General features: G+C 42.6%; 1 protein-coding gene across 1 annotated transcript in view; it reads left to right on the forward strand.

Moving 5' to 3' along the window:
* The first annotated feature begins 791 nt into the window (after positions 1 to 791).
* Positions 792 to 13,314, forward strand: part of ndst3 (N-deacetylase/N-sulfotransferase (heparan glucosaminyl) 3) — a 44,159-nt gene continuing 31,636 nt past the window's right edge. Inside the window, 2 exon segments of the mRNA XM_034211713.1 lie at positions 792 to 1,230; positions 3,040 to 4,316. Of these exon segments, the coding sequence (XP_034067604.1) occupies positions 3,327 to 4,316 (990 nt within the window). The 5' untranslated portion in view covers positions 792 to 1,230; positions 3,040 to 3,326.

The following is a 13,314-nucleotide window of genomic DNA, read 5'->3' on the forward strand; positions in this document are numbered from 1 at the left end:
GTATAGGCCTATTTATCTAGCCAGAAATCAGCCCAAACCTTTAGAGAGCTGTCAGCAAAACCGTGTCCTGCCTATACGGGTTCATATACTTCCTTGAGAAACACACACACACACACGCACACACACACACACACACACACACACTAAATAAGCTCTATTGTAAGGCCATTACAATGTGAATGAGGGGCCCACTATCTTCATTGAGATGTGTGTGAGTGAGCGTATGTCAGTGCAGATGGGTTAGAGAGATTGATGAACTGGTAGGAAGAGAGAAGGGAACCCCTAATCAAGTTAAAAACTCTGTGTGATTGACATGCTGTGCATGGTTGATTGACATTCTGGAGAAGTAAGAATAATAGGCCTGAATTGCATGTGGGCATGAATGAGTGCAATTCGAATAGAGCATATCAGAAATGTCTTATTCATCCACATGATTGATACCATTCTTGATAATGTGGAAATGAAATGCCATTTTACACCAGCTACAGTGAAAGTGTTGCTTTTTTTCTTTCTTTTTACCCTTGACTGATACAACTTGTGCAATGAGCAAGAGGGAATCAGAAAGGCGCGCCATTAACTTGCACCGGTGCGCATCCCCCATCCGACTAACACCAACTAACGGGCCGTGAGCTTTTACCATCCTTGGCCGGTGATTGCTGAGAAAAAGGCTGTTTGTGTCAATCAAACCGAGCCCCTCCCCTTATTTCCTTTTACCTATCCCTTGTTCTCCCTCCCTTCTACCAACCACCTCTCTCTCTCTCGCTCTCTCTCCCTCCCTCTCTCGATCGCCTCCACTTGGGCAGGCGCTCTTAAACCACAGCATTTACGCTCGGCTGTCAGTCTTTAACGGGCGGCGTGCTATCGGTGCTTCTCTGTCCATCCCCGTATGCTAAACTCTATTTTAAAAAGCAGAGATTAAAAGAGAAGTGTGCAAAGCGGGAGAGAGGAGAAGACTGCGGGGGAGACGAGAGTTTAGAGAAAGAGAAGAATTATGAAAGGGGGGAGGAGAGCCGATCATTCCGGTTTCCCGCATCTGCTGCTCTAGTGGAGAAGCAGCGAGAGAGAGAGAAAGAGAGAGGGGGGAGATGGCACAACGCTTGAGCATCCAAAACACACGGGAGTGGTGCACCACCGAGACCGGAGCCCCGGACCCACCCGAAGCAGCCTCTCACTCACCGGTCCGCCGGCACGCCTCTTCCACGCTCCGCAGCCCCTCAGCCTCGGTTAGAGGTAAGTGGGCGAGTCGGTGTTATTTTCTTAACATAAACTTCAGCGTCAGGAAGCGGGATGGAAAACTCTCTGGAATTACCTGCTGTTAGTTTAGTGACTTAATATATTGATATGGTAATAGCTAGCGATGTTTACGCTGCAAGTAGCTTTCTTTTACATTAGAGATTCATCCCCATATTTTAAACAATTTTCGAAATGTTTTCTTCCTTCAATTTTTTTCAAAACATTTTTTATCCTATACTTGACAAATATATACTCATCCAAAGTTAATAAAATAGAATTAACACTGGGGGCCACTGTTAATCTAATTGTATTAACTTTGCTCGAGTAGCCTACTATATTTTTAAAAAGATTCCCGTTTTAAATATGAATTTGTATTTATTAATATGATATGACGTCTAAAATACACAAATTCGATGTTGAAGTGTTGGAACATTTTAGGTTACACTTTGAGTTTTACAATGGAGTGAAACTTTTTTTATGTTTTTTACAAAAAAGCATGGAAAGCTTCATGCATCTCTTGCTCGATCATTAGGCTTTTTTTTTACATGACATGCTTTAAAGTATTAGTTATTAAATTGACCAGAGGAGAACTCTCACGATAAGTCTCGTGTTATTGAGCTAACTCAAGCGCCCTCCTGTGGCTTTTAATAGAGACTCAGGCATACCCCTGTAACAGGTTAAACCAACACTTACCAATAGTTATGTTTTTCATAATTTCCAATATACTTACAATTCACCTCCTCTATTGATTAAGTGCACACGCAATTTCTTGGTAGAGACAATATCCCCCACATATTAAACTTGTAATGAAACTGAAGCCAAAGATGATCTCCAACATAATTAGAGTAGTAATTCAAGTAGCAATTAAGATCTTACAATTGTGATAAAAAATACTACCTTCTCCTCTTTGTTGGCAATAAAAAAGTGCTGTGAATTATTTCCCTTCTCCTTTTTTCCATTTTCTGCTATCATATTTAAGGAATATGACTGTCTCTCCTCTATGACCTTCTCTTTGCGTGTGTTCTCTAAAGGCGAGGAACAAGGAGAGAAGGATGGGGAACATGAGAGAAGACTATTGATATTCAAACAGACAGAAGAAGAGAAAGAGGGGGTGTAGAAAGATAGAGGGGGAGAGTGAGGCATAGAGAGAAAAAGAGAGAGAAAGAGATGCTGTGGGATTTTTTCTTCTCCCTGGCTCCCGGCACATACATTAAGATGCTAATCCTGGTCTTTTTTGTCTCTTTCTATAATTCATTGCATTTTGTTCCTCTCTGTTCTGTCTCTTTTATTCTTGCACTTTTCTCTTGCTCTCCATTTCCTCTGTTCTGTCACAGGCTCCCCCCAGATTGGTGCTCCTGGCAAAAGGATTCCAACTTTAATTTTGTGGTATTTCAGATGATTAGGTTCAGAAATAGGACAGAAGTGCACATAGTTTTGCGCAATTAGAGTAATTCTCCAAAGAGCTTTATGGGACTGATTAGTTGAAGTCTCATTCACCTCCCCACATTGCCACATTAACGCATAGCCAGCTGTTGTTTATTTGTGAAGATTCACGTTTTTGTTGTGTTTGTGCTTTTAACTGTGATGTCACTTTTTGTGTGTGTGCCAGAGGTTGGATAAGCCCTTAGGATGCAAGTTGTTTTCAATCAGCTCTGTAGATACCAGCTGTGCCCTCACATTCCCCAGAGTGGCACAACCTATACACGCACTCCCGCGAGCAGGTTCTCAGAGAACTAATGCATACTATTCAACCTTGCCCAAAAAATGCACTCTTTCTTCTTTTCTCCTTGTCCTCTTTCTCTGCAGGCATTAATCATCACTCCCTCCGTCTCTGCGCGTGATTCCTCTGTGAGGATTGGAAGGAGAGTACCTCAACTGTGTTTCCTCAATGAAGACCTTTGTTCCCCAACATCCGGCACAACTCCCTTCTCCACCTGCCATGGTGACATGACACACCCCTGAGTGGCTTTGCTCCTTTCTCGCACGCAAAGACAATCTCTTAGGCTCCTCAACTTGTACTCACACTCTCTAGGCTCCATCAAACTAAATTAAGACATCTCCTCCTCCTCCGCACAATACCTCCCTAGTTTGCAATGACGGTGGCCGTGCGTTTCCGCCGCCACTTACGTAGGCTCCTGCTCCTGCTGGCCTCCTGCTGTCTCCTCTCCCTCCTCCTCTCTGCCTACTTTCTGTTTAACAACTCCTCCCCTTCCATGCAGCTTGGACAATCCCCAGAACCTGCCTGTTCCCAGCCACTTTCCCCGTATCATCAACTCCCAAACCCATACCCCCCTAACCCCCCTCACACACATGTCCACACCAACCCAGTAGTGCTGGTGCTTGTGGAGTCCCAGTACTCCCAGCTGGGTCAGGACATTGTGGCTATATTGGAGTCAGCACACTTCCAGTTTCGCATGGAGATCGCCTCAGGGAAGGGCGACCTTCCGCCGCTGACAGAAAAAGGCCGCGGCAGATATTTACTCATCATTTATGAAAATCTTTTAAAGTATGCACATGCGGACACATGGAACAGACAGCTGTTGCATCAATACTGCACTGAGTACAGAGTGGGCATCATTGGTTTCTACCGCTCCACTGAGAACTCCCCACCGCTCCTCAAACTCCGAGGCCTCCCACTGGTACTTAGGACCAACCAGGCACTTTGGGACTGTTGTGTGGTGTCTAGCTCACCTCTCCTCCACCTGACCAAGCCTGGAGCAGATCGAGGGGCGTTACCTGGGGAGGACTGGACCTCGTTTTCCTCCAATCACTCCACCTATCAGGCTGTGCTGCATGCACGGTCCAAGGAGGGAGCAGGGGCAGGCAGTGGAGATAATCCAGGACTTGGTTTTTCAGGCCTTCACGCCACTGTGGTGCAGGACATGGGACTCTTTGATGGGGTGAGAAGGGTACTTTTTGGCCAGGGACTGGGCTATTGGCTCCACAGACTCATTTTGGTGGATGCCATCTCCTACCTCACTGACAGGAAACTTACTTTGGGTCTGGACCGGCACATACTGGTGGATGTAGACGACATTTTCGTGGGGAAGGAAGGGACACGCATGAACACCAAGGATGTGAAGGTATTGATGGTTGATGGGAGTGTGATAATTGAATGACAGAGGGGAAAAGAGAGAGCATGCATGTGATGTCATTGGTGTTGGATTAAAATGGAACTTCTAAAAACAGTAATTGATGCCAGTGCAGTGGTGAAAATAAGATCAAAGAGATATTGCTGTTTAAGTCCGCACACAAATCAGCAAAAACATTTGACCTTGAGTTTATTCCTGAGGATTTTAGCTCAGGCATGGGAGAGACTTTGGGAAAAGCTCCTGCCTGTGTTATGTCTGTGCATGTTGTGTGCCAATTGCATATGTGTTGGGGTACAGCGAGAGGGAATTTATCTCAAATGGAGGTTTAGACAGAAGTAAAGAGGCCATTTAAGGGAACAAAGACTTGGAGTGAAAGAGAGAAAACGAGGTAGTGAATGAGCCAGTGAAAAGATGAATGGCACTTATTCCTCTTTTCCCACGTTCCTCCTCTTACGGAAACCAAAGGAGAGTCAGCCATGCAGCCGCCTCTCAAGACAGCCATTGTTTCAACACACACGCCTGCATGAGCAAACACACACACACACTCTAGATGTGCTTAGACGTGCACCACGCAGATATAGTGTTTGCATACGTTTTATACATGCATTCTAACCCCAATTTCTGTAGGAACTTAATTTTTTATTTTTTTTAAAGGGAAAAAAAACGTCTTATGTTTGCTGAAGTGTAGATGAGACGCTTCTGCAAGATGAATTTGTTTGAAATCGGCGGTCATATTCTCCCACTGCGACCTCACTCAGAGCCATTTAAGAGAAAATTGTGAGAAAATATGTGAGATTTATGCTTCTCTCTCTGCGCTGATGTGCATGAGCTAAATCTGGTCTGCCCGTCCTTCTGCAGCCACAGGATATACATGATAGGGAGATGTGCGTGTGTGTATATATGTGTATTTCTGTGTGGGTCTTTTTTCGAATCACTTCTTTAGATTAGAATGTCACTTCCCGTCAAAGGTTGACACCTGTCCCGTCAGCCGTGGAAATAAAAAACAACCACCTGTCTGTGACTGAAACTTGGGGAGGTAATGACAGAAATGGGGAGGCTGAGAAAACAGGAGGGCAGTGGGTGGTGAAGTGGAGAGGAATTTCGCCCTTGAATATAAAAAGGATGCTTGAGTCCAACAAGGATAAGAGAGTGCATATACACACATGCACGCGCGCACACACACACACACACACACACACACACACACACACACACACACACACACCGATGCTCAAGAACATTCACAAAATGAGCACACAATCCCTCTCTAGTTGAAGTTTTCATTTTAAGTCTGCCTGACTCTTCAGCTTTGTACCATAAATATACATGAGGATGAACCAGTGCCATAGCAGAAGGAGAAGGAGGAAGAGGTGGAGAGAGTGAGGGCCAGAAAAAGAGAGTGATGCCATTTGAAACACTCACCTATACCTTCTCTCTCCTTCAGTATAGCTGGCAATCACAGTGAGGAAGACGAGAGGAGAAAAGGGAAGAGTTGGGAGGAAGGGAGGAAAGACTGGAGGGAGGGAAAGATAGAGAATGTAGCCTAAGGGAAGAGCTAGCAGCTAACTTTGCGATTTCAGAGAAACAAAATGCTGAAGGGAAATGGGAAAGCAGAGGAGGGAAGCGGGAATATGGTGATTTGTAGCAGCCATTCCCCTCAGAGAGAGCCTAGGGTAGAGTTGTCAGATTACAGTTTGAGTAAGGCACATTTTAAGTGAGAAATGTAAAATAATGTTACGTCAATAAACATCCACAACGAAATTATTAGCTGTGACCAGCTCTGTCTCTTGCTCTGTTGATTGGACATTTGATCTTTCGTTCATTCGGTCGGATATTTAATGAGTTGATAAAAAATGACACCTTTTGGTGTCACAGTGTTAGCTATAGGAGGACACATTTTGTCATGGATGTCAAGTGTGTGCATGTGTGCGTATTTGGTCACTGCTGTTTAAATAATGTGTGGTTGTCTTGCTGTTATCATGTCTACATTTCTTGCATACTTTCTGTGATAGAGAGGAAGTTTGATTAGTAAATCATGTTGGTTAGTTGTTATTAAGCTCATAGGCGAGCGTCTCTTGCTTCTAGCAAAGTGTCGTTGTAAAGCTGTTGAAAGGATGACTCATATTAGATGACCAAGTGTCAAATCTAGCTTTTTAGGTGAAGGTGACAGACATTTCATCTTTTTATTAAATATGATGCATGACTCAATACTTACTGTAATTTTGCAGCAATGCGTTCGCACAAAGTACACTTTGTCATAATCTGGTGATTGGACGACATTATGGTCAGAACAGAGTGACTAATGGCCATCATGGCAATACAAAGAAATTTCCAAAAATATACATGTTAATTCTTCCATGATATCACTTACTTTCATGTTAAGACATGTCAGAATATGTAATTCTACATGTTCTTGCATTGCAGAATTAATTTTTTTATAATAAGCAAATTAGTTGCAAGACACCGCAGCACAAGCGCATTGCAAAAAAATCATTATGAATGACAAATGATGTGCAAATGTAAAGCTTCTCTCATCCCTGGTGCTCCAAAAACAGCTTATGTCTAACATGATGGGTTATTGACCAATTAGTAGGACAAGGCATTTGCAGGGCCATTGTTAGAAATCCCCTCTTACCTCCGTAACACCAACATTAAATCTCCTGTTCTCCCCGAGAGAAGAAGAGAGGGGAGTGAGACATAGAGAGGCCAATTAAAATGCCTCCCTCCTCTCCTCTGCACTCTTCATTAGTCTCACCCCACGAGTTCATCTGGTGACAAACAATACCTACACCCCCTCATGTCTGCACACACACTCACACACACGCGGCTGTATTTTCTCTATTAAAATGATTCACAGGGAGGCACCCCACAGATGACATTTCTCAAAATGAGGGATGATGCCAGTCAAAAACTCCCATTAATGATTTGCGCGTGTCGGTGCTTGTGTTTTTTAATTCATGCCTGCAGGTTTTCTCATCTTGTCTGCCTCGGAGTGGTCGTTAGGGAGGTGTCCGATGCACATCTTCAGATCGCTCTTTATCACCTCCTCCTTTCACCCCTTCCTCCTTCTTCTCTTCCTCCTCCTCCTCCACTCACTGTCTTCCTCACCCCCTCCTTGCCTGAGTCATTGATCACTATCTCCGACCTATTTGTATTCCCCCCGAAACCTCTCTCTCAACTCGTTTCAACTCTTTTACTTGCTCTCTGCTTTCTTAAGCGGTGTCATCTGAGTTGAGTGGACCCCCACACATGTGAAAACACATACCGTGCCAAGACTCATTCTTTTGGGGTTGCATTTACTAGAACTGACTATGTTGTCATCTAAAAGAATGTAGTGGCTCAGTGATATGCACACATACTTAGAATATGTATAGCTTCTGTTTGCAAATCCTCCTCATATTTGTGTGGGTGCATTTTTAGATAGTCTACTGATTGACTGTCAGAAGAATTCCCCTGCATTTGGCACATTATATGTTTTTGCAATGTGTCTCTTTTTGCTCCTGCAAAGAAGTCCTTGGTTAATTACGACTGAAACATGTGTTTTTATAGACACAGTGGGGCCATTGAGCACTTTCATTACTTTGTTTAATTTAGCAAGTCAAATAATTACTGCTTTCATGTGGCCTAATAATCCATAAAGTGCAAATGTTCCTTTTTGGCTAAATAGTAAACCTGTTTTAACATATTTTCCAGCTGGAAGGTTGTTTTCTACATATAACGGCATTGCACTGAGTAAAGTCTGACTAAAGGGAACGGATAATGGGGCAGGGACATTTGGAATGAAAACTTGACATTCTGGGCTTAAGTATATTTTCCCGATCACTTTGGTCTGGCGATGGCATGAAATTGAAAACAAAACAAAAAAAGGAATGTCATAAAATGTGCAATCTTTAGACTTCAATTACGATTTTTTTGTTGTAGCATTCTGTAATTAATTGTGCGCTACTTAGAGTTAATTCTGTAGTCTCATTAAGTATGATGCATATAATGCCACTAAAGTCATTGAGACTGAGCTCATTCCATATCAGTTTATTACTTTGCCAAATGCTATTACATGAATAATGAATAAAAGATATATAAAGTGGAGAAAATATTTGAAAACCACTGGAGGCGTACAAGGAAATGGGAGAAAATTAGACTTCTTTTGTTACATGAGGCATATAAATTACATTTGTATCAGGCGACATTATTCATTTAACACATGGAAAAGGCTGGCACCCCTGCTAAGGGACCTTTAGTGTTAAATCTTAATGGCTTTTAAAGTTACAAAGTTGTAGGTGGTGACACATCACAGGAGAAAAGAACAGGATATTGCTTCCAGCATAAATCATCCTTACATCTGCTCTCGTTGGCCCCCCTGATCTGGACAAGAGAAATTATCTAAGTTTTACAGTTACGTTATTATAAAGAAAAAAGGTGGTTACATGTTTATGAATCAAGAGTTATGAAATGTATCTTGGCAGTGTTAGTTTAATGAATATTCTCTTAAAGCATCTGTCAACAAGATCATTAATAACTTTTTTTGTTTAATTAAGTCAGTGCTCTTTTTTTTTACTCCAAATTAACTCCAAATGTGGCAGAGTTCCATGCATTTCCTTCTACAAAATGAGGCAGGTTTTGCGGTCACAGCAATCACGGAAACTCAAAATCCTTGAGGGGCTGCCAAGAAGAATTTAGTATCGCAATGCCAAAGCAATCACAATTACCTTTGAATCTGTAAATGCAAGTGAAAAGATGGTTTTGTAAAATGCTCAAATATAAAAAGCTACACTGACTTGAATCTGACAAGCAGGCTGCAATGGGGACAGAGATGGTAAGAGTAAGCAAAAGGAAGACTGACGTTAACTTGTAAAGTGCTCTTTGTGCTCATCAAATAGAGATGCATGACCCAGTTACATTTGCTGGTCTAGCTTTCACATTACATGTAAAGATACAAACAACTAGACACAAACAAATGCACTAATTTAGATGAATTCAAAAACTTTGACCTGCTTTCCCATGACATTTAAACCCCGTAAATGTTTTTCTCATTCCTTTCAATCTGTTTGCACATGAAATACAACTCGCAAATTACTTATCTTGTTATTTTATATCTCCCAGTCTAGTTAAAGGATGTGAAAAGAAAAGCTGTAAGAAATGTTGCAAAGGCGAGAATGACAGAATGGGGATATGGTGGGGAGGTGGTTGGTGTAAAGGGTTTGTGAAAGGCAGTGAATGCCAGCTGTCCAGATGCCTGTCTCCCATCTGTTTGAACCCCAACATCTAGCTGGCACCTCTTCTAGTGCTTCCCACACACACATGGAAGAACACACCAACAACCACGCAACCACTGTCGCTTTCTCTAACACAGAAACAAACTGGCATTGCTTCTGACACTCGCAGTGTTAGGCAGCTGTAGGATTGGGCACAGAAATAAGGGCTATCACTAACTGCTAATCCATTTGTGTGTTTACCTTCATCACTAGGATTGTCAAGATCGAATGCTACATAGTCCCACCTCTTGCTAATCCAAATCCCCCCTTCTTTTAAGTATCTCTTATTGGCCATTTCAAAACAATATCCAGCTTTGAGCTCAGTATCCAGTGGACAGATTGGCTTCATATTGCTTAAAGTCATCCATGCTTCTGGATCTGCTGCCACCCTCAGAAAAACAGCAGAGGGGGGGCTTCATTGTCCCTGACGGAGCTAGGGTTTTGTCGTATGCTCAGTGCTGTTTTTTCTGTTAAAAAATATCACTCCTTTTTTATTGCTGGGCATAGTTTAGTTCCACAGTGCTGCCACCTTATGATGAGCCACCGTGGCCCCCTATTGTTTTCTATTCTTAAAAGAAAGGCTTCTAAAGACAACACTCAGGTCAGTAAGGGAGGCAGTAAAATGCCGCAATTTGCCCAGCACATGATGTGTTTTTTTTTGTTCAATTAGGTGTTGACAAACTATTGATATACAAGTGCTGTGGTTGTGTTTTGAATATTATGCAGTTAAGACAACCCTTTGATGGATATCATCCACATTAAAATCGCCATTGTCAGTGGTTATCTGCTTTATAGATAAGAGTAGGTGCAGAAGGGTTGATCTATTAACATGGTTGCTGACCAATTGAATGGCCTGAACAATCGAAACAGGTAAACCATTTTATCTGTGGTCTGAAGAACCTGTGAGTGAAGTGTTACAGAAGCAGAGAAATTAAGCAACTATACAAATCGCAATGGCTCTTAAGCATGCTTACACTACATTTCATTATTTGCAAAACTATTTTTGGTCACTTTTCACACTATCAAAGCCTTTTAAGAAAAACATGTTTACCTCATTCACACCAACGCAACTCCGGTTCAAACTCTGTGCTAGAGCTTTTCAGGTTCAGAACCGGTTCTTCGGTTTAGCTCCGGCTCTTTTCACACCGCACAGAGTCCGACTGGTGCTGCGTCATTGCGTCATCGTTTGCGTCATGACGTAACCGTTTGCGTGCCTGCTTCATAAAGCCAAACCGCGCTCACAGCTGACACCGACAACAACAACAATGGCCGATTGTGCTCCAGCTTCCTCTGTACCTCTTCAGAAGACCAGATTCCCAGCAGGTAGCTGGTCTCTTCAGTGGACCACTGCTGCTTATTAAGTTTCTCCATCGTTGTGTACAAACTGGATAAAACGCCGGCTTTTGTTGTTGTTCAGGAGTTGATCCCGCCCCTGCCCCCCGCCTCGACGTAAGCGTGACGTATGCGGTGCTTTTGCTCTAGCCGGACAATTTTTTGGTGCTTGAAACGAACCGGATTCCGGAACTAAGAGGCTGCTCCGCTGCGGTGTGAACAGGAAAACCCGGTGCTTTTCAAGCTCCAGCTCCGAACCGGCCCTGAAACACCGTTGGTGTGAATGAGGTTTCCATTAAAACAATATTAGTATCAGTTATTGGTTAGAGTTAATAAAGTCATCATTCACCATCAAATCTCAACAGGACCATTATATGAATATCAAACAGTTTGAAAAGGTAAAATAAGTGAAAGTGCTGAAATATGAAAAAACCTTGTTTTGAAATATTTAAATGGATTACATGTCAGTAGTGTCCTTTCAATTTCTCAGCAGTATATGGTACAAAACTAAACTGAGAGTTTATTATTAAATATAGGCCATTCAAAATAAATCTTTCTAAATGTTTTGAAAAAACACTTTGCAGAGACTTAAAACTTGCTTGAGAAAGATGATCCAATGCAGTTATCATTTTGTAGCTTGTGAAAGTTTCATATATTAAGTTATTCGGTTACTAACAGAGAAGATGCCCTTGTTTGTTTGTTCACTGTAAGATTTGAGCGTTGGCTGCTGAACAACAACGTCTTTAATGTGAGAACTGGCCAATTTGAGAGTTTTCTTTTTGGTGCTCTGGATCTGTCAGCTAAAAGAGCTTTACAAATTGTTCTCTGCTCACAATGGCACTGCTGCACAATAAAATAGAACTTTCCCAAGAAATAAATAAAGGTGATAAAATGCTCACTGCGAGAGTAAAAGGGCTAAAACATGCAAAAGCATGCTGTGGGTCACTTGTCTGTGGCTGTGACGCATCTCAAAGGTTGGTCATCTGTGTGGCTCTTCTGTTTTCTGCTATGGGTGTTAGGTAGCAGAATACAAATGAGGTGTTTTAACTAATATACTGCACACTTGGACACACACCTACACTGAGTCTTACAGATACCAACAAACGTTAATAATGCATTGCGACCAAGTGCATCGGGGAGTGTACTGTATATTGAGTTACAATGCAAAGCAGTCGGCTATAAACTTAATTTAAATCTTGTGTCTCTGTATTCACACATTGGCCTGTGTGTGTGTGTGTGTGTGTGTGTGTGTGTGTGTGTGTGTGTGTGTGTGTGTGTGTGTGTGTGTGTGTGATTTAGAGGATGTCATAAGAGAGGAGACAGGGGATCAGATTAGGGAGCTGTGCACATCTGTCAGCATGCAGCCATCTTCAACACCATTAGATTAGAGCTAATGAAGACACTGTGTGCCTGTGTCTGTTTATTTGTTAGTTTAGCACACACACACACACACACACACACACACACACACACACACACACACACACACACACACACACACACACACACACACACACACACACACACACACACACACACAGGAGGAGAGAGAAAGAGTGAGAGTCTGCCTGGAACCGATTCCTTATTCTGACATCAGCTGCTCAGGTCTCATAAATCAGGCAGGGTTCCTGGGGAAGGATTAAAAGCAGCATAACACAGATTGTTAATAGTGATGTGGCACATAACCAAACAGAAAGACCCTTTAGACCTAAATACACAAGGAGTTATAAGAGTTTCATAAATAAACAAAATACCTGTGGAAGGGGGAAAACGGTGAAAATTGCAACAATATAGTAAGAAGACGCAAAGGAAAGAGCAAGAGGAGAGTGTTTTAGAAAGGGAGTGAGAGCGCTCCTTCCTCCATGCTGCTTCAGCCTTCCTTTCAAATTAGAACAGCCCCGTCTCCTGAGAATGTGACATTTTCACGGAGCAAGCGAGGGAGAGATGGAGGTTCAGAAAAGGGTGGGGGGGAGTGAAGACAAATTGGGAAGGGGGGCAGAAAGGCGACTGCAGGTTCTCAGAAGCGGGAAGATGGAAGAATAGAGGGAGAATCAGAAAGAAAGGAGGCAGGAGAGGAGTGAGAGAGGGGGGGGCACGGTTTTACTTGGTAGTGTTAGGGATGGATGGAGAGAATTATGAAGGGAGGAGTGTGTGCGGGGGTTATTAGTCCACCCTCCAGAGGCTACTAATGCACTGACCTTCATTAACTCGCATTTCTGTCGGTGTGTGTGAGTGTGTGTGCCAATGTGCAACTGTCTTTAGTTAACACTCATTACAGAGTCTTTGTTTAAAGGCCAGTAAACTAATGAAGTCATTAAATAAGTGGAGAAAATCCTGATTCAAGTATTGAAACCCAGAGACTGAGGTAACTTTAAGGACAGCACAGCCACTGGAAAAACTTGGTG

The sequence above is a fragment of the Gymnodraco acuticeps genome, unplaced genomic scaffold (genome assembly GCF_902827175.1).
Source record: "Gymnodraco acuticeps unplaced genomic scaffold, fGymAcu1.1, whole genome shotgun sequence".
Taxonomy (NCBI): Eukaryota; Metazoa; Chordata; class Actinopteri; order Perciformes; family Bathydraconidae; genus Gymnodraco; species Gymnodraco acuticeps.